At 38.0% G+C, this 22752-nt stretch overlaps 1 protein-coding gene across 9 annotated transcripts in view; it reads right to left on the bottom strand.

Moving 5' to 3' along the window:
• Nucleotides 1-8335: 8335 nt before the first annotated feature.
• The window catches only part of SETBP1 (SET binding protein 1), a 269520-nt gene continuing 255103 nt past the window's right edge, over nt 8336-22752 (bottom strand). For 6 of the 9 annotated variants that reach the window (XM_090131236.1, XM_090131238.1, XM_090131237.1 and 3 more), the window contains 2 exons: nt 16339-16506; nt 8336-10533 (listed from right to left, as the gene is read on the bottom strand). In XM_090131236.1, the coding sequence (XP_089987362.1) occupies nt 9977-10533; nt 16339-16506 (725 nt within the window). In that variant the 3' untranslated portion in view covers nt 8336-9976. The remainder of the gene's footprint in view (nt 10534-16338; nt 16507-22752) is intronic. The other 3 variants (XM_031597062.2, XM_090131234.1, XM_090131235.1) reach the window with 2 other exon arrangements.

Below are 22752 nucleotides of genomic sequence, written 5' to 3'. Positions count from 1 at the left end.
GTTGTAAGTCAGGTAAACACTTGGTCTTACATAAGCAATTAATCATCTGCTTAATTTTAAAGCATTTAAATTGTATTGAAGTCAGTAGGACTAAACCAAAGGTTAAATGCAAGTTCTTGTTTATATTTCCATACTGTGTGCTGATATGATTTTCTGAATTGAGACAACACCAATTCAGACCACAGAGAGGTTATGCCTTTTTTTTTTTTTTTTTTTTTTACAAGAAGAAAAAGCAAAGTAATTCTTAGCTGATAGGATCTCAGGTCACTCCGCTCATTCTGGAGATAACATTCTGGTGAAACACCATTTGAAAACAAAGCAAAACAGAAACCTTCCCACAGTACTGCAAGCAAAGACCTAATAGATGGATGTGAGCCAGATTCTTCGTGTTGATTTTATTTGCAGTGTTACAAAAGTCACCAACAGCTACATTTTGGAAAGTTTAGCTTTAATAGGCCCTTCAGCGGTCTGCATGAGTGTTTATGTTTTTTTTTTTTTAAATACTCAGATAACACAGAATTACATGTACGACATCAAAATGGAAGCAGCCAGAAGCATGGGACAACTTGAGGATCTGGGACACATTTTCTCCGTGCTTCTCTTGCCACCTCTAAGTGGTGGGATTGCACATCTTTTTGCTCTTGGGCACAGAGTATCTTGTGTCCCCATGAAAATTAAGCTGCTGGAACTCACTGCAGGTGAAAACTTTTGACCTTCAGATACTTGCGCTAGATTTTGAATCAGCATAAATTGCCCATAGGAAGTCATGGGTTCAACAGCACCTAGATGTTATGAAACCAACTTTAAAGTCAGATCTTTGTTGTTACTTGGTAGTTCTTGACAAGGATTTTGGGAAACTCTCAAGTGTCACACAAGTAAAGCAAGTTTTAATTCTTTTAATACAAATCCATTTATTTGCAATTTAAAAAGAAGGAATCAAGGACTACTGGCCACTAAGCATATCCTGATGGTAGCTATTTAATGAGTATAATTAGTAAGTCCTACATCATCTTAAAAAGCAGCAATGAAGTACAAGTAAACAATCAGTCTTTCTCTGTTTTCTATTGCAAACTACATTTTTGTACTCTCACTGTGGCCTAAATTTCCACATCCTCTAGCCTCTTCCTCTCCCTCACATCAGTGAACGTCCTTTTGTGTCTCTGAACTCACTCTTTTCCTTGCAAGTATGCTGCTTTTTTTTTTTTTTTTTTTCCCATTTTTTTTCCCCTCTCATCTTCCAGAAAACCAAACAGTGTCCTTCTTTGCCATTAACATTATTTTAACAGCCACACCATCATTTGCTTCCTTCAGCAATCACTTTTCATCCCTTGTCTAATTGCGCTCTTGGCATGCTCTGAAAATGCTCACCCACAGATGCTCTTCATGTGCTCTCCCCCTTGCCTTTACCTTACAGAAGCTTTCATAATTTGTTCTATTTCAATTAATTTTCTGCTTGGAATACTTGTTCTTTGAGTATGAGAAGATATTAGGAGGTATTTGTGGTCACAACTAGTATTGTGGCAATCTGAATCAGAGAGGTGCTGCGGGGGATTTTGTTTCCTTTGAGTCAATGACAAAACTTCAGTTGATTTAATTGGAGCCTCATTAACCAGTAACATCTGTGGGGACATTTAGGAACTGCCAGATAAAAATATGTGTGGGAGTAGAATGGAGAAACAAATTTTTGAGTATTTTCAAGGATAATCAAGGCCAACCAGACCTGTGATATTTATTTGTTTGTTTGTTTGTTTGTTTGTTTGTTTCCCCTTCTTTTTGAGCAGATCACCTTGTAAAGGATGAAGAGATGATGGGGTCCTTGCTCTGTGCTTTGCATCACTGTCTGGAGGGATCCAGAAGGGGATAAGCCCCTCCAGGCAAACAGATGCCAAACAAACCACATCCATTTCCAGCACTGCAGAAAAAGTGCTGTGCTTCCCACATGCTTGATTCATGCAGGGCTTATGTCCTCCAAGATGCTCAGAACCTGAAGAATTTTTTTTTAATAGTTTTATGAAGTACTGTGGGGTCCTGAGAAATAGTAGCTACCAATGCTTAGCTATCATTCCACTGCATAAAAAACTATGTCTCATTTTTTTCCCCAAAACTTTCCACTTTTCCCCTCTTTCTATCACAGCTCTTACAAAACTATAGTGATCTATAGTGATCTAACAACTAATATTGCTGAACCACTTTTCCAAACATTTGATTTTAGAGTTTTCTCAGTATGATATTTCTTACAGGCAACAAACAACAGTAGTTTATATTACATCATATTACTAGAGGCACTCCAAAGCCACTTTAGGATGAATAGTTTCCATTAGGAAAATGAAAACAGATCTTTTTCTCGTGCAAACTACTTTAATATGTTTGAAACAGATAGTTCTGATCTGAATAAGCTGAGAATGTGAACCAGTGGTCCTGCTCCATGTTACAGAGAAAGTTAACTGTCTTAATGAAATGACTTATAATGGCACTAATGTTCTGTTCAAATTCTCTTACAGCTCCTGTTTTTCTGCCAGTTGTTCCTATAGGTCACAATCAAATATGCTTGATACTCCACTGTGAATTCTGTACTTTGTTTTAGCTCTGAAACCTACTGTGTTAGTGCAGTAAAGATGTGTTTCATTAATTACTCATAAAAGCCAAACTTTTTTTTTTTTTTTTTTTTTTTTTTTTTTAATGGTGACATCTATGCTTCCTTTTGCTTTCTAGATCATGTAGGATGATATGTGCTGAATTTCTCTTCTTCCTTCTCAAAGTCCCTGGAAAAATTTCCCATTTGGTAAGAGAAGAATTGTTCTCAAGCTAAGTGCATGCTTTGTATTATACAACAGCAAACAATGCTGTCATTGCACACAAAATGCAGGGATCTCCACCAATGAAACTTTTCTTTACGCACAATGAGTTCAGCAGATAACTGTGGAGTATGGTGGGAAACAGAAGCATGGCAGAGGTCAGGATTTGCCTCTGCTAGCTATGGGTGAGTGGAAGTCATCTTGATCAGCTGATTCTATGATTCTATGAGTCTTTGTCCTGGTGGACATGAACGACCTCCACTGTGAAAGGTGAATTAGGATCATACTTAGATCCTGGAGATACTATTCATCTCCTTATCCAGTGAAAGAAATTCTCTGATTTCTAACTTCAGTAATATGGAGAATGACAAAAGCAGGTTTGAACAGAGCTTTGTTATTTCTGTGAGTAAAGAGTGCTCAGAAAAAAAAAAAAAAAAGATAATCAGCAAGATCATTTCTAATACAGTCTGAGTTGTTGCTACTTTTGATTATTTCAGGTGGAGATTAATAATGAAAGTATTCTATGTAAATTTGGAAAGCACTGACCTCCAACAAAACAATCCATGAGAATTATACCTAGTTAATAAAAGCTACCTGAAAAAAAGGCAATAATATACCAGAGCTTGTGATTTTCCTAAGCTTCGTTTTTTTCCTCCCTGAGATTTTCAGAAATTTTTCTCAGAGTACATTCGGGGACATAGTGCTGGAGTAGTTATCAAGGATGAAATAGACACAGAGAGATCCTAACACGAGCCTGAATGTACCTTGGTAAAACCAACAGGACTGCTGAACAATGACTCTTTCCAGCCCAGGAAGAGACCAGAGAGGAGTATGGCTATCTGATAAGTCCGTGGTATGAGTGATCTGGTGGAAAAAAGAGATTAGAGGCGAGAATGCATGGAAAACTCACATAGTCCCTTATCCTCTCTACAACGGAAAACCAACATCCCCAACTCCCTCTCCAAACAGATGCTCTCCCTGTCTTCTCCATCATCTCTGCAAGGTGACACTTTGAAAATACAGCAATGTTCACTGGCAGTAGGAGGTAAACCTCAGAAAAGAGCCGGCAGGAGGGAAGATCAGTCCTCAGATACTGCAGATGCAAGCACGAAACCTGACAGTTCACAGATGCTTCCGAGGAAGTCTTACCACAGGCCTTTTACAAAAAAAAAAATGGTTGCAGACAGAAACCAGTGGCTTACGCATCACAGAGTCTGACACAAGCAGTGAGCAAAAAAATATCAGCGTTTTTACAAATTGTCGTCAAATGCTGAGCCTGTGCATACGTTAAAGAGATAGAGAAGAGGAACAAAAAAAAAGACCCATTAAAATGAGAACTTTGGAACAGCTCTGCACCAGAATCGGAAAGCTGGATGTTACCCTGGGGGAGAAATTTTGACTAAGGGTTTGGATGACACTGATCCACCAAGGTGACACATTCCAAGAAACTCCTGGAAAGCAGAACATGAGAGGACACATTCACCTATCGTGCCTGAACATTGCTGCCCGCTCAAGGGAAAGGGATTTCTTTTTCATGAGGAATCAGAAAAAAACCCTGAGATTCCTAACCCCACAGGGATTAGCAGACAACAATCCGTCTGCTGCAAGAGTGGAAATCCCACCTGTGCGACAAGTTCCGCCATGCTGGTATAGACACCACTTGGATCACTGATCTTTCTCCTCATGTGGTGAAACACACAGAGCCTCAAAGTGTGAAGAACCATTTCGTCACCTTGGGACCTGTGGTACTGTCCATTTTTAACTTTTAAGGGTATTCTGGAACAGAGAAAAAGAAAGAAGAAAAAAAAAAAAAAAAAAAGAAGGGAAGAGAAAAGAAAAAAGAACAGAACCAAAGCAAGTTTTTCTCCATTACCATAAAGAGAGCCTGTGAATGCATGGTATTAGTATCCCAAAAGCTATTAAACTCCTTAGTGATGAGAAACAGATGGAAAATAAGACAAAAGAATTCACAACTCATGTTAGACTGAATTGAATTCCTTTAATTTCACACAATGAATAACATATGAATAGGATTAACTTTTTTTTTTCCTTTTTTTTTTTTAGTTAAGTGCTCTATACTGTGCTAACCTGATTTGGTAGCGAAAAGACTGAGCTTTGTTTTAGAAAAAAATGTTTAAAAACCAACATCTAAGATCATGAAGGAGCATGACATTAAAGCATGCCAGATGTATCTAAGCCTCAAAGAACATCAAGTCCATATCCATTTTTAAATGTACAAAAATGCTTCATGAATAAAAACTGTTACAAAAAGAACATTTCAAACAATGTACAAGTTTTTTTTTTTTTTGTCTTGCCTCTATATTCAATAAAATACAAATACATTTTTTTGCTCTAAAATATGTTTACATACAATCAAAGTAGAACATGCAAATTACACTTTAAAAAAGGCTTTTAAAAACCACTTATGAATACAAACTAAAAATTAGCCAGCACGACTTATAGAACAATCTTGTGCCCCATTCGTTTGATTTTTTTTTTAATTTTTTTTTGAAATACAGTATATACATATTTAACACTTCATGTGCATTTATTATTTAAGAAATAGCTTAAAAAAATAAAGAAAAAGAAAAGTAAAACAAACCAACATGGGATTGAACAGCTCCCCCATGTTGTCCAATTGGCAGCTCTTTTTATGTTTTTACATTTTTTTTCTTTTTCTTTTTTTTTTTTTCTATTTTTTTTTTCTATGTAGTGTTTTATACAGCCTAGGCAGGCATCTTAAGGAGATCTCAAATACATGTCCTTTGTTAAGATGTGCTTCTAATTTTCTCAGAACTGCTGCACCCCAGTTTTTGGATGATGTGGAAGGAAGAGGCATTGCAAAGGCATGATGTTCGTTTTCTCAATTCAGAAAACCATCCTGTTTGTTTTTTTTTCCTTTTTCCTATCTCTATTTTGTTTTGTTTTGTTTTGTTTTGTTTTTCCTTCAGGATACTATTAAAATGCACTGTTTAAGTGCAGTCCCGAATCTGGGCCTGTGAAAATAAGTGTTGGGTAAATCTTTCTGTGAATACTTGTCATATTGTTGTAGTGCTCAGAAGCCCTAATAATGAATCAGCATCTTGTTGTACCAGATGCTATCAAAAAATGTAAGAACACAAATCAAATAGTCTACATGGATGGTCTAAAGAATTGATGTCCAGTGAAAAGGCATGGGCTATGCTATATGATGACACCCGAGTAGCTGATTACTGTTGTCACTTGCTTAGTTTTTTTCTTTTGCTTTTTTTTTTTTTTTTGGCAGTTACCCAAAAACATGCAAGGTGCTTCACAGAAAATTTAATAGTGAAGGGCTCAAGAAATTGTCAGTATGAAGCTCTTGGAGACACAAGTGGTCATTTATTTCTTTCTCTCTTCTTTATCCTTTTTCTTGGCTTTACACTGGTTGAGAAATATAGGGCCCACAGAGAGGATGCAAATTCATGGCATCATTTCACATAGCTGACAGCCATGTGATTTTGTTTTGTGTTTTTATTTAAGCATGCTAAAACGTGTTAATCTGTGACATGATGGAGGTCTTTGAAAGGCTCTTTTGGGTTCTTAACAAGCAAAAGGGCTTTCGCCATAGTTTCATACAGTCCTTGGAAATGTGCAGAGAGAATTTAGAGAGTTCCTTAGTAAAACTTCCTAGTTGTAAGGGAAAAAAAAAATCAGAAAGCTCATTACTGGAATATCATTGGGTAATAAACTGCAGGAGTGGGATTTTTGCCTTAAGCCCTAAAACTAAATCCTTTATGATCTGCATGTAGTACATCGCCTTATAATATTATTCTGTCAGCAACTTGCTTATCATATTTGTAGACTATGCAACATGCAGAACACAAATTATGAGTGCCATCTAACAGTATTTCCAGCCTGCTTTCATACAAATTAACAAACTAATCTTGCTGCCAGCCAGGCCTGGCTGCACAGCGTTGTTATTTGAATGAACAGTCACGACTGTATTGCAGCACTGTGCTCTCCCAAAACATCCTCTCTGTGAATAATACATTTTGGGCATTTGGGCTACGATACATCTTATATGTATATCTTGCAGCTACCAAGTCTTGTACCCTTAGCCTTTGTTATTTTTAGGACCAAAAGTGCCTTTACTTTTTTTTTCCTGCCTTACGTGAAGTGCTCAGTGAAGAGAATATGGGGTTGTTCTTTCCACAAGTGGATGCTCTCCTTAAGTGTTTTGCCTCTAGCAGCATCTTGGATAGTAGTTTTTGTAAGGTTAAGAGCATTTTCATAGAATCATGTAATCACTTAGGTTGGAAAAGACCTTTAAGACCATCTTCCTCCAGCAGTGCCCTGACGGTACTGGATCTGTAGCTGAGGACCCCACATTATTCAGTAATCCCCAATGGTGGGGTTATGCCCAGAGTCAGCCCAAATCCAGTCCTTATTGTCACCCTGTAAGGTTTGATGCATCTTGAAACCACATGAGGCGTTCAACAACAGAATTTGGTTCTTTCAGACCTTTGCTCTACTTGCTACATGTTGAAATGTCCTTCAATGCTAACAAAGAGATCACTGACAGTGAAACTAAGGATAGATGGCTTAGTTTCAGATTATAGGCTACCTGTAATACCAAACACATTTTCTTTTTTAAGAGACACCATCAACTACTTTCAGGCCCGAGGGAAAGACGTTAAAAAAAGTTTCTGAATCAACTAAACCTCAGTCTGATGCTTTTTAAGGCAGAAGGGAAGAGCTGGAAGAGGCATAAGCATTTTTTTCTGCAGGCCTACATCTTCAGTCAATATCACTGTGCTGATTCAAGAGAATTGAAAAGCAAAGTTGGTTGTAACAGAAGGAGCAACCGGTCAGTTTATTTCTAAGCTGCATTAATTGGAAAACAAAAAGCGCGAATGAGCATGATGAATGTTGCAAAACAAATTGGAAACAAACTTCTGTGATCCATCTTATCAGTTGTAAGGAGAAAGGATCTCAAGAATTGTTCCAGCCTCAAAAAAAAACACCAAAAACCCTCTCCCAGCCCCCCAACCCCAGTCCAAACCCCAAATGCATTCAGTTTTAATAAGCTAAGGTGCTATCACAGAAGAAAAATCAGTCTCTAAAAATAATGAGTTATATGTTTACAGTGTCCCTTTAACACTATAGTCTTGATATGATTTTTGTAAATAAATAACAGAATAGAAAGGAATTATTATCATTTTTTTTTTTTTTTTTGGTGGGGACTTGCTTGTTGTCTTTTTTTTTTTTTTTTTTTTTTAATGTCGTGCTATTTGAAGTTTCCTTGGCAATATGCCAATTAAGGATTTCTCAAAAAAGTGAATAACAGGTGGCTTGTGAATCATTAAACAATTCCACTCCCCACTCCCTTGCTGGAATTTTCCCTCCCCCCTCCCATTTTAATATCCATCTTGTCATGCCAGGTGTTGGGTGTACTGAAGGACTTTAAAAAGAAACAAATTGAAAGTACATATTTCAAATTTTAACAACTGACTGCTTTTTTTTTTTTTTCCTAACAAAAAAAAAAACAAAAAAAAAAAACCAAAAAAAAAACCAAAAACAAACGAACAAACAAAAAAAAAAACAACTATTTTTACTGCAATGGAACAGCTTCACGTTCAGTCTTTGTTTGAGTTAAACATTTTAATTGGGCTGTGAAAATGTAGCTTAGGTATTTCACCCAAGTTAGATCAATGGTTAACGTACAAGTCGAATGAGAAATGTACAATTTGAACTGACCATTTAAAGAGACGATTTGTCACACACAGTTTGCATCCATGCAGACTGAGAGCTTTATAATTACATTATGTACAAAAAAAAAAAAAAAATTTTTTTTTAGTTTATTAAGGCAACCACAACTTGGAGAACATGTCCAAAGTGGCATTAATACAATTGCAGTGGTGATACCCTTTGAACATTTTTATTTTTATTTTCAGGTAAGAACACTTATTCCTTTTCTTTTTTAAGAAATAATTGCCAAGAAATAACCTATTTTCCATAGGGTTTTGTTCTCTATTTTTTAAAACAATCTACTTTATCTATTTTCTTTAAAAGTACATATCAAGGCATTGCTACCCAATGCAAATAATTTGGAGCCTGGGTTTCCCATCATTTTCCCTGGGAACTGCAGGTGGTAAAAACTGGTAGTTTTGGGCCCTGTTTTCTTACTCTATTTTTTCTGTTCTACTTTTTTTTCTTTTCTCTTTTTCATATTTTTATTTTTATTTTTATTTTTTTTGGTGATTTTGTCCATGTTTACTATAACTCTATTCCCCAGAAGTGTCTTGCTGTTCTCTACTCATATGTACCGAGCATCAAAACAACTTGGTTGATGGATGACCCCTTTTTCACATGCCATTGGAAATGCCAAGTTGCTTCATAGAAATGTGCTATCATAACTGAATATCCATGTACACCTTATTAGAAATGCTGTGATATTCTGTTGTTCCTTGGGATAGCACTCGGAATGAGTGTGTGCGCGTGTAAGGCTCTACTTTTCTATTGCCTATATTGCAGCTAGTTGTAACTAGGCAAGTAAATGAGAAAAAAAAAAAATATATAGTTCTAGCAGGAGTCAGGCATTTGGGGTTATGTTGCCCCAAAACCTGGTAGAATATAAAACTGAAAAAAAAAATTCAAACATATTATAACCAAGATCACAGTTGAGAAAATTACACTATTTTTTTTCTTGCTTTTTTTTTTTCTTTTTTTTCCTTTTTTTTTTTTTCTTTTTCTTTTTTATGTATTTATTTTTTTAACAGTGATTTCTACTATGGTATGGTTATTCTTAGTTTCACCTGGCCCACCAAACAGAATCTGAGTTGAGCATTCAGCCCTAGTGACAGTGCTCAGCTCTCTGCAAGGATGACCTCCCGCCTCCGGGTATGGTGTGAGCACAGCAATGCTGAGATGTTGATTAGTTTTGGAAACTGCAAAGTAGACAATATCCCCAACTTAGAAATCCCCCCCACCCCCCTTATCCCCACCTTTCCATCTCCTCACCCTTTCCCCCTCTTTCCTGGGGGACTGGGACCGAAGTGATGAAGAGGAAGATGTGATCCCCATCTCTCCATAGTAAGTTTTGGCCACCCAAGTGACAAGTCCAGTGCTGCCTTGGGGGCAAAGCAGACTGTATTCCTTCAGTCTGTCAGTCCTGACGTACCCTGCTATCAGCACTTGATGTCCAACAGGGTGTGCTGGCCTTACGGAAGGCCTTCACTTTCACTTCCTCTGCCTTTCCGGTGCCGCTTCACTTTCATGTCATCCTCCTCCTCTTGCGGTGATTTGCTTTTCCTTTTCCCAAGCCGGGGTGTCCGAGGCAGAGGGAGAGGGGGCGGCAGTGGCGGAGGAGGAAGAGGAGGAGGTGGTGGTGGTGTTTCTCGAGCCATGTGTATGACAGCCTCAATGGTGGCCATGATTGTGTCTTGAGTGGCTGCTTGCTCCAACAGCAATGGATTCAGTGTTGGCCTCTGACCTCTTTTGCTGGGAAGGTCAATGCATTTCTCCAGAACGGGCATTTGGTCTCTGGAATCTTCATCAAAGGAGAGAGGTTGTTTACGTGGACGGCCCCTCCGTTTCTTGACAAAGTTATTGCCTGTTTTTGATTGTCTCTGCAGCCGCTTGGCTTTCAAGATCTTGTTTACGTGATCTAGGTTCTTCTTTGTGGACAGGATCTTGGTGTAGTTACACATCTTGCGCACCTCACACTGGATTGCTTCAATTTCACGGCGCTTGAACCTTTTTTTCAGCAGTGGACTGGCTGTTGGGAAACAAGGACAGAAACAGGACTGGATCAAACAAGTGAATGGAAATCCTGCCTTTAGTATTATGAAGACAGGGAGCTTTCAAGCCTGATAGGCTGAATATGACTATTGAAGAAGTAGAAGATGTGTGAAATGACTCTGCAAAGAAAAGCAATATAAGAAAAATATGGGTAATTTAGTGCCATCCCAGAAGAATTGCTGTTACCTCTCCTTCTACTGTTCCAGATGATAACCTAAGTTTAAGCTGTGCTCACTGATCTCTCTCTTGACTTCTAAAGCAGCAAAACTTTTCTACAGCAGTGTTTTACTGTGGGTTTGATTCAGTCTCCTTCTCTAGTGGGAAGGAAAAAAAAGGCTGCTTAACACAGGTGTTACATAGGTCCACCATAACTACTTAATATACTGCAAACATACGCTCCTGATATCTTCACCCTGGTCTTTAATGTTTGCACATCAGATAGTATTAAAAATGTTTGTTACTGAAACTACTGGGCACAGGCAAGTTCAGTGGCTTACTCTGCTTGTGTTAAATTCATTAATTCTGCCTGGATTTTTTTACTATAATCTCTGCAGAAACTAGCTGAAACTACTCTGTCATCTAATTGACTTTAATGGCCCTTGAAACAAGCTCGCTCCTTTCTGGTTCTGATCACTTACTTTAGATCTGAATGAAATCCAAAGCAGTTAAGTCTCTTGCCAAGGTCACATCATGAGTCATTGTCAGAGCTGGAAAGAGAGTCCAGCATTTGTTGGCTTCTTGGCCTTTACTTAGGACATAAGATCTTGCTTGTTTTTCCTAAATTATTTCATTGTCCGTTAATGAACATGGTGTCTGTTCAGAGTTCAAGATTTCCATGTAGATTACAAGTAACTACCTCTTCGCGAGCAAGACAGAATTTATTAATTCTGCTATTACAATAATTGGTGCTCCCTTTCACTCCTAACACATCAATTCTGCACTACTGGAAAAGAAATGACGGAGTTCATGATTTCTTTCCAGTAAAGATTAAAGCATCCCACTAAATTAACCTCAGCTCATGTCTACTTGCAAACTTAATTTACACCTGACTGTCAAGCAGTCACTTGGCTTTGAAATACTTGAAGTTTCTAGAGCAGCCAAGATTTCAAGAAAAGTTCATTTGGGGGCTATCACTCTCTTCATGGTTAACAACATTATCTTCTAGCAGCAATTTAAAATAAAGTTGCTGGTGTAGCAACTCTGTAGATAACCAGGAGCCATCAAGTGGCAGAATCTTCCCTTGCTCATTATGACAGATTTGGCATACGAGCCTTACTTACTGTCCTCCCCTCTTGGACAACATAAAACATTGGCTCTTACACTACCATGTTGCTTGGATTCAGAAAGAGCTTGCATAAACAAACGCAAGTTACAATGCGAGAAGTAGGAATGAGTCATAAACAAAACACAGACATATGCTCTCTTATAAATAAAGACCTGGATGGCCAACTTCCCAAAGTCTGGTTTTCATTAATTACAAAACAAAATACATTTTCCATATGTAACCCACTCCCCGCACCAAAAAGAAAAATAAAACCCTATTCAGTTTGTGATTCACAGAGGACAAAAGAATAGAGGAATGCAGTCATTTTAGTACCAAAGAAAAAAAAGAGAAAGGAAAAGAAATGTCCAAATTACTAAGAGGAATCTAATTAGTTGCACAAAATTTCTCTCAAGTAGGTCACCCCTAAAAAGTATGGATGTAAGAACCCTAAAGGCAGCTGGCAGTGAGCTCTTTCTCAGTCATCTGATCAAAACAGTTAGATTGTGGTCACACAAAACCGTTACTCTCAGGGGCTTCACTCATGACTGACATACAAAGCCCCAGTATTTCCAGTCCTAAGCATTCAGCTCCTTTGAGTTCCTCCAAAATCCTGAGAGAAGCTTCAGATCAGAATATTTATTAAGTCAAACACTTTGCTCACCATTTGCTGTCCCATTGAAGTCAATGACATCTACTTTCTGATTTCAAAATAGGAGTTTACTGCCATTTGACATGACATCCTTCTTACCACTGATACTGAATAATATAATACGCGCACGTATTCTGTTGGTCATACCAGCTCTGATGGGTATCTTGAGCATTCAGGAAGACCAGGACACTGAGGCTTAGAGACCTGAGTGGATCTCAGTAGCATGTATGCAGAAATTGAATGTAGTAACCAGTGTGTCTAGTTCTCCAAACTCAGTTGATACACTAACAAGTATGGGTAGATATGAACACATAGGTGTAAATCTGAGAGCTGAAGACCCAGTGCCTTCCTTCATTGTCTAGATACTTCCTTGCCCTCCTAAAAATTTTCAGACTGACAGACCCTTTCAATTTGGACAGAAACTCAATTTCTCTTAAGATAGGTAGATAGATAGATAGATAGATAGATAGATAGATAGATAGATAGATAGATAGATAAAATTGTTCTATGCTAGGTTACTGTATTTTTTTTTTCTCCTATTTTTTTTTCTTGTAAGTGCTTTGGTGCTTTGTAGCCTTCATGATTTTCTCAGGAAGTTTATAAGTAACTACTAAGGCTTTTGCTTTTCTCTACAGCAAGCTTCTGAACTTGCAAGAGTTGTGTTATGTAGTCTGCCAATAGACAGAATGCATGTCTTGAATAAATAATGTCCCTTTAAGTCAGGCTTTTAAAGGATGTATTAGGAAAACCAATACAGGAGCATCTGATTTTAAATTAGGAGAAGGGTGACTATGTGGAAAAGAGTCTGATGGGTCTGCAGAGGGAAGATTTGATGAGGTGTGCTTATGACAAAATACCAGAGAGATCTGCCAAAATAAACCACTATTGAAGCAAGAGCCATCAGGTGTTATCAACTCATCTGGAAGCTCTTGGTCAGCAATCTTTGATAGAAAATATTTTGCTATATTGCCATATACTGTGATATACTGCTTTGCTGAAAACCAAAGGTAAGTACTAAGCTTTTCCATTTTATCCAGAGAAATCTTTCTCAACTCTGGATCCAAATTTATCTGCTCTGTTTTCAAGCTTTATTGTTCCGTTCTTGCACATACTTTACTATTTGCATATGGAAACCTTGCTCTGGGAGGAAGAATTTCCCCTACTGCTATCTGGTAGACTTAATCTCAAAAGAGATGAGGAGGAAGTTGGCCAGAGTAACAACATGTTTGTACACAGGCTCAGTAAGATGGGATGCTTCTAAGAGATGATGCAACATGATGGCAACCTTCAGTTGATGGAGGAGACTACAGGACAGAAAGAGCAGTACAGGTAGGAGAGGAGTAAAGGGAGGAGACTTTGCTGCCTGGACAAAGTATTCTATCCATACCTTGCCAGGCTGTAAGGCTATATGTTGCCTCTGCGAAAGCCTGAAGCTAGTTGGCACAATCCTGACCTAAGTGAACAGAGACTGGAAATAGCTGATGCAGTGCAGACTTAGGTTTGGGCTAAATGAATCTTTCCTTGTACTGTGACAGTTCACAATTGAGGACATCGATCTGCTTACTGTAATCAGGATATTTCCTCCAGACATAGCTACAAGCAGTGACAGCTTGAATTCCACACAGCAAAGAGGTGCTGGAAGAGACACTTTTCCCACCACAGAACCTGCCTGGAGGCTTACAACAACAAAGAGGAGGACATAACTGGAAAATCCAGTACTGTGGAAAAAAGCAGTCAGAGCTTAAAAGAAGGCAGAACTTGGACATCAGAAAAAGGCTGTCAGAAGAAAGACTTTCTCTTTGTCCATACAGAGGACCTGTTATGAGGGATCCTTATTTCTGAAACATCACTAGAGAGAAATGGGAGAAGGAAGCTTGGCTTTCCAAAACACAGACAATTCAGACAAGCACCTGTATTTCTGATCTGCTTTCTGGAAGCTGCTGTCTAAAACTTGCCCCATGCTATTAGAGACATGCACACTTCAGTTCTCTTTACAAATGCTCAGTCTCAAGTGCTGGTTATGAAAACAAACTGGAAAATTACGCACTACTGCTGCACATAGCTGCTGCTTATTTCTACCCAATACAGCTTTTGTACTTCTCCTCCATCCCTTCTTTACTTACTATAAAACAAACAAACAAACAAAAAAACACCTTGTCAAGCTACCTCAAGGAAGAAAGAATTGGTGTTAGTCTTAAAAAATACAGCTTTATACATTTAAATAAAGGCACATGGAGGTCCTGTATTTGCCATTGGGAGCAGATACACTGTGCTTCTGTCTCACAGATAAATTAAAGTGATTGCAGGCCAAGCTGGGAAGTTGAACAGGGTTGATATTACACACATAAGAGCTTTCGAGGCAATAAGAGAAGTATCTACCAAAAACATATGTTCCCAAGGCTAGCTTACAGGGGTCTGAAGAGTCCATTCCAGCACAATGGTACAGAATACAAAAGCGAAGCAAGGTGTTTCAGATGCTTTGGAAGTTCTTCACTGCTCCTCTAACTTTATTCTGAATGGCTTTGGTGTGTTTGTGACACTAGGGATCAACCTTACTGCCTGTCATTCTCTATCCTTTCAGATTTGCCTGAGGCTGCTTGAACACAGAACACAGCACAGAAAAGACTGCTCAACAGCTGGGCTCAGTTTGTCTACTTGGTTTGAATGGAGGGATTTTCAAGGAGCTCCCCATTAGTTACAGGAAACCCAAAGCACTGTCCTGTTTTCCCATTAACACAGTTTCTTTTAGTTTTCTCTAAATTTCAACATCTGGGATAAACCAACAATTTAATTAGTCTTCTGAAAATCGAGAGAATGAACTATTTCAAGTCTAGCATACACTTTCACCTTGAAAGTGATCATAAAATGTTTGTGTGCTTTCATTCTCTGTTGCATTAAAAATCTGTCCTTAGTTTATATATAAGAAAGTATTAAAGGCTAAACAAAGACTCTTGATTTTCTTATGTAGACATTTATCCTTTTAGAAGATCCACTTTAGAAGATGGGTCCTTTTTTTTCACTCTTTATTCAGGAAGCCAGAGGAAAACAAAAGGAGAGCACTGAAACACAATTTCAAATGAATAATTAAGTATATTATCGTTTCATAACTGAGGGATACAAATATATTTTTTGTTCATGTGGATTCAGATGTTTGATGGGACTAAGAAATTCTTAATGGTTGCATGTAGATACGGTATGATGGGTTCCCCATTCACTGGAAACTATGACATAATTCAAGATCAACTTCTCTATCTGTGTTCAAGAAAAAGAATGATGATGATGGAATGACTTGGCTTGGTTTCTGACAGTATTAAGCTGTATCACCTTCCAACGTGATTCCAAACAGAAGCACAAAGTATAAGTTGATTGAAAAACATGTTACTCAGGCTTATTTATTCCCATGTGCTTTAAATCACTGTTCATTGCCCTAAACAACTTCACATTTTCAAGACAGAATATTATGCTAAAATCACTGAAGTATGCTGAACGGAATCTCAGCTGCTCCTTAGCTATTCACTAGGTATTTGTGCTACACGGATGGGAACATTCAAATAAATGAACAACAGTGCTGAAAAAGAAACCCAAGAGCCTTACTTCAGAGTCCCCTGCTAGACCATAAGTGCTCTTGTTACTTGTATCCTCATTATTGCACAAGTAGTGTTATGTGAATAAAATAGATTTGATATGCCAAGATATGATCATGGTAAGAAAGTGTTAAGAAAAATTACAGCCTGATTATCACATCAGATATGCACATTTGCAACAACTACTTAAATCAGGGAAAGCAGTAAAAACACATATTTTTCAATGCAGTGCCAGTAGAAAGAGGGTGGAGGAGATGTAGAAGGGGTGGAGAGAAGCCACTTTACCTGCTTCAGATGTTGCTGATGATGAAGGTAGGAGAGATAATACTGGAGTCGGCATTGTAACACTCTCTACAGTTGCTGGCTTCCTTCTGGTCATCACGTTACAGGCAGAACTTTCCATTTTACTGTGAAGTGAAGTCTGGTCTGCTTTTAAGTGGGGGCCTACAATTCCTGGGAAAGAAAGTAAAATTTGGATGAACATTTAGGAAGTAATCTGAGTGTGGAATATCTGGAATTGTGCACTTGGTGACAGTCCTTGCCACTGCAATGTATTTTCACATTTCCCTGTAAGTGCCTGATTTCAAGATCTAATGTGGGTTTGATGCAGGGATCAACATTTTTAGCAATTTGTAATACTTTTGCCTGAAGGGTTATCATCAGTGATCTCTATAACAATGGCAAACCAATATGGTAATTCTACATTATTACATATTATTTTGCAAAGATACACCCCTACCTATACATCTTTAAAAACAGACATGTTTCTTATCTCTTTTCATTGGGATTATCTATTTGCCATTCTCTGTATAGTTTGTTCTCTGCACGTGGTTATGTACTTCTGTAGTGACTTGACTGAATGTGTGCTTCAACTGAGTAAAGAGCAGGCAAGAATAATGGCCTCAGCATGCCATTCCCTCTGTAAAGCACATCAGACTTTTACATATTTTTTAGGAATCATCCTTATAAAATTATACTTTACAACTTATCAAAGATGCAGGAGTTTTTTTAAAAAAAAAGAAAAAGAACTTTTTGTCTTACTTCTGTTTGCCAGCCAATTCTGATGGCATATGTGGATTCCATGAAAATGAATTAACTTAGAAATATACAGAGGGCTACAGGGAAAATAAAACCTATGCAAACAGGGCTGTTAAATTTCTCCCTCAGCAATCTTCTTCACATTCTCTTATGACTTGAATTTTTATTACTTTTTTTTTTTTTTTTTTTTTTTTGCATGTAAATGTGTTAAACTACCATTTTTCAAATTTTACATATTAGATCTTCCTGTCTATACATCTGAATGTATGCCCGCCCAATTATGTATAATATCTGTATGAGTTTGCCTATGTGGATATGTACGTATACATCTATGAGTACATGAATTTACTAGTTGAGAAGTCAGCCAAAACAGCTCAGTGTTTTTTATGGAAAAAATGGGAGCTTTTTGTTGATTTTGGTAAACTGCTAGCAGTAGCTGTTTTATAAAAACCCAGTAGTTCTGCTTCAATGAGACTGAAGCAAAGATGAGGACCTTTTGTTGTGTCTTTACTAATTTATGAAGACCTTTCTCAGTATCTGCAATAGTGGAATTCAAAATATTCAGGACAGCCACTTATTTTTCAAATGTAGCTCTTCTTAAATATTTTTTTTTTTTTTTTTTTTTCAAATCTTAACTTGTACATGAACCTCAGAGAAAATATGGATTCTGGGAATTAAATTACATAAAGATTCATAAAATCATGGAAGAGCTGATGTTGGAAGAGACTTCTGGAGCTCATCTAATCCAATTCCCTTCTCAAGCACAGTCAGCCAGTTACCAGAACCACGTCCAATTAGATTTTAAATATCTTCAAGGATGGAGGCTTCAAAATCTCTTTGGGCAAAGAGAAAAGCACCATCATGCTGATCAGGGATAATTTCTCTTCATAAATCTCTGGATATTTCTATATCCAGTCTACTAAAATATCCCCTAAACTGACCCTCCTATAGCACAAATATTTTTTCTTTCCTCAGAGGTTTCATCACCTTTGGGTCTCTAAAGACTAGACTTATCAGGAAAGTTCGAGGTGAAGAAGACATTGAATACTTTGTTTTATTCCATGCCACAAGTGTCTCTGTTCCACTCAGCACTGTGCCAACATTTTCCCCAGTCTTCATTTTTTTTTTTTTTTCCTGCTCCTGTACCTGTAGGAGCATTCTGTATTGGCCATCTGCCCTCACTAGATTCAATTCCAGATAGTCTTTGGCTTGCATGAGCCCACCTCTGCATGCTTAGATATTTTCTCTATATTTCTCCAACAGTTCCTGCTTTCTCCTCTTTTCCGCTTGCTTTCCAAGCCTGACGTTAGTTAGTAACTCTTTGCTCATGCATGCAAGTCTCCTGCTACCTTTGCTTGAATTGATGCTCACTGTTGTGGAACATTTTTGAATTCAGAAAAGGTAATTGAAAATCAACAAGTTCTCCTCAAATTCACTTTTATCCAGAGCCAGCAAGATTTTTTCAAAGCTGGCTGCAGTCCTTCTTTTTCGTTTGCTTTTTCCTGTCACACTGAGGTGAACAATAGGCTTCTTCCCAGCAACTAAAAAAGGTCTCTTCTCCTCTCTTCTAATCAGGGGATCTATAGCAAACACTCACACTGTCCATATTAGTCTGCTTGTGAATAGTGACTTGTAAGCTCTCAGCTGGTCCATCGCAAATCCTTAGGCATTGCTCCATGGCTTTCTACTGCTTTTTTTTATCATCCTGAAACCCCTTCTTGTCAGCCTGGTTCATCACTTCCTCACTTGGTTGTGGGTCACCATCTTTTCCCCCTTTCACTTCTAATTTAAAGTTCTCCTTACCAATTTGTCTAGGCTATTGGAAAAGATGCTTTTACTCCTTTTACTCAGGTGAAACTCTTCTCTTCTTAGTGTTTCTCTAACCTCAAAGAGGATCCTATAGTCATAAAAAAAATGAATCCATTCTGTCGGTACCAGATGCACAATGAGTAGTTAATAGACAAAAACTATCCAGCCTTCTTCAAGCCCTTCCATCTCACTTGCAGCATTGAGAAGAAAATCACCAGCATCCTCATGGACTTGACCACAACCCTTGGAGGCACTTAGCCAGGATTGACAAATTCCCAAACTCCAAAAATCTAGCAATATTATCAGTCCAAGGACTGCTGAAGCTTTGGATGCCTCTCCACAGTGTCACTGATCTAAGTTCAGGCTAATGGAAAACCACTTGACAGCAAGTCAGGTCAGGAGAATGGGCCTTTCATCTTCTGCAGGGGTTAGCACCCATTGCTCTCCCTGACCACAGCTGGTTAGCATCTGGTAGTTCCTCAAAGAGTTCCTTAATGATCTTCAAAGAAGTTCTCAGAGGGTCAAGATGATTTCCAAGCAGTTTGCTGCCTCTGTTGGCAGTACTCAGCCATTCCAGATATAAACATTTTATTGTATTCACAGTTGGAGCTGCTATGACAGTTTCTACCTTTGTCCTTGCATGCAAAATGAGAAACAGTCAAGAAACCTACAAGACCTCAGAAACTGTGGAAAAGATCTCCATCAGACTCAGGCAGAGGACTGAACTGGTGAGAGGAGTCTGAAAGATTAGGGGCTACAGAATGAATGAGTCTGGAAGAGGAGTCTAGATTAAAAACCTGCAACTCAATAAAGTAGAATGAGTCCGAAAGCAGAAATATTCAGGGCTGAGACAGAATTACAGTCAGAGGTCGTGGCTTGGAAGAGATATACTGAGGAGCCTTTGCATATTAGACCGTACATTCTCCCCGAGCCTCAAATTGAGCACTAAGCATCTCAAATTGTATCCATTCAACTTCAATCCCTCTCTGCTCAGCTTCTCTATTACAAATGAGAACAATAATATACCCCTCATCTCAAGAGCAGTGCTGCAAAAATAAAATTATCAACATTCATGAAACATTCATCTATTCATAGCAAGGCTTAGAAATGTGGAATAAATGAGACACGGGGTCACACACTGAATAAGGAGAGGAAAATCAAACTACCAAATAGCTGTTCATTAGGTGAGTGCTATACATTGAATAAAGCACTGTTCCACAGAAAGACTGAAATATTTGGCCAGATGATTATGCTTATGTGATCCCAGGACTATGGAACCGTGCGTATGAAAAGCTAAGGCTTCACCATCCCATAGCGCTTGAGTTTGATGCTTAACATTACTTTTTCACCAATGTATATTGTGCACAAGAAAGGTGCTTATGTGTGGGTGTATGTATCAATATACATTTATATATATGCACGTGCATATAACAACCTCATAAATTCAGCATCTGGTTCTAATTAAACTGAACGGCCTATATAAAGAGCTGTATGAAAACATGCAGCTGTAACCTGTTAACCTCTATTGATAAAAAAGGTCTCTGTGAAGCTGTGCTTCAACATATCAAGGGACAGTCATTCATTTTTCAAAGGTAATCCCTCACAAACCACTTATCCTCTCAAATCTCTACCTGCACACAGTGTTTGCATTAGGGACCTTGATTTATGGATTCCCACTCCTTGGATGGAGAGGCCGACTTCCTGTTGCCGTGGTTACTTGGATCTTGGTTCAAGGTTAAACTACTCCCAAATCAAAATCAGTGGCAGGCACAGCATCTAACAGCCAGGTTATTGACTACCTTAGGATGCTTAAAGGTCAAAGACCAAAGTGCTGCTTACTGCCTTTGGAGTGAGTCAATATTTTCAATATTTTTATTCTGTTTCTTTTGAAGAAGTAGTTGCTGCTCAATTACCACCTACTTGGGTTTAGCAAGGTCATACAAATCATTGAGAAAAAAATCCTCCCCCTGCAGAAGACGTACAAATGTAATGAATTACTTCAAAGTCTACGTGGCCCAATTGCAGCTCATCACTGGTGAATCATGGATTTGGACATCTGTCTTTTGTTATATACACTTGGTTTCTTGAGCCTGTACCACTCGCCTTACTGAATTTTGCGTCTGACTTGAGAAACAGGAATAATTTATGGATTTGAAACACACAGTAAGGAAGAATCTTTGGATTTCTGTCCCAGATACCAGAATGAGAACTGAGAACTGGAGGCACCACTGGACAGCTATGGAGTTGTAACGATTTTCTCACAAGGCTGTGATTCACACTACTGTACTAGGATGTTCACCCTTCGATCAAACTGACCCACTGATGTGGGATCACCATCCTTCATTGGACTATTTCTAGTCATTTGGGATTCTCTGTTTAGGAAATCTGAAATAAGAGATCACCTTAGTTCAGCACATATTTGAATAAAGTAAAAATAAATAGTTCATAACACAGTGAAAGGGGGCTAAGTAAAATTCCTGCTCTACCCACAACTCAAGTGTTATTTCATCTTTTTTTTTTTTCTTCTCCAGACAGAGAGCAAGATGATGTGTACATGTGACCTGTTTCAGACCTTTTTTTTACCACTTTCCAGTTGATCTTTGTTTATTTCCTCCAATTTAGAGACTACTTCACCCCACGAAAGACTCGTGTCTTAAGTTATCTGAGTCCTGCTGATATCACAGAGAACAGTGCATGCACATGTTGACTTGAACAATGGGCAGCAGAGCAGGGAGAAAATCAATCATTACTTGTTAAATGAGAAAGAGCAAAGGCAAAAGATAACTTCAAAAACAGAGGTAGATTTACACAAAGGAGATTATCAAGAACCTAACACAATAATGGCATGATTATAAATAAATAATCATGCTGATCATTAATAAAAGGGTGAACCATGAGTAGCACTCTTCTAGTTCTAGACAGACTGACAGAGGCTGTGCATGAGGCAAAACAATACTGATGTAAAATGGGGCCTTCACTTAAAGATTTATGGGTCCCCTGGTACTGGCTAAGCAACTTACGAGCTCTGGCTGATAATTAATACATTAATTTTAAAGGCCTAGTCATTATTATTGTTCTTATTAAGTACTTACATTGCAAGTAATGTGGTCTAGCTCCACAGTGCTAGGTTCTGTACAAACGGATTAATTAACTCTCCTTGTTTCACTGTTATATTGTGTTCACTCTGCTTATTGCATTCATCTGTTTTTTCTCATCTTGTATCTGTATGGAAAAGTTGTTGGACAACGTCCACCTTTTCTTCTATTTGTGTGCAGAAGCCAGTACAGCATGTAGCCAGGCTGGAACTCTAAGTGCCAGTTCAAAAATGATCAATATTATTTTGCCATTGGAGAAAGAGAGAAAAAGTTGATAAAATTGATTCCTGCAAAGTTTCTGTTCGGAAAGATTTGTCTTTAGTAAGTGCCTTGAGTTGGATCTCACATTCCCGAAACATTTTGGAAATCCATAGCTGTACTTAACATGTTTATGCACCTCACTGTTGTTATCAGAAAACTCTTACAATTTTTCTCCCACTCTCTGCACAGTGTAGCTACATAGAGCAGTTGCACAGGAATGCACATTTAAACATTAAGCTAGTATATTCGTTTAAGATAGTATTTGCATTTTGATAGCTTCTATGTTTTGAATAAAGAGCCAGAAGAAGCCTTGTATCTGGGTGAATCTTTTTAAAGGCTAATTTTAAATAAATCAGTCAAAAGTTTGGCGTTGCGTCACATTCCAAAAGGGAGAACTGAATTACTATGTGATAAATGTAGTTAAGGAAAGTAATTATTCTTCTTAAAGTAATATTATTACCTTTCTAGCTTATGGAATTCATTTCCCTGGATTCTA

This window comes from Phasianus colchicus, chromosome Z (assembly GCF_987193195.1).
Source record: "Phasianus colchicus chromosome Z, bPhaCol1.hap1.1, whole genome shotgun sequence".
Taxonomy (NCBI): Eukaryota; Metazoa; Chordata; class Aves; order Galliformes; family Phasianidae; genus Phasianus; species Phasianus colchicus.
The sequence above is the reverse complement of the archived record's forward strand: the minus strand, read 5'-3'. Positions and strand labels throughout refer to the sequence as shown.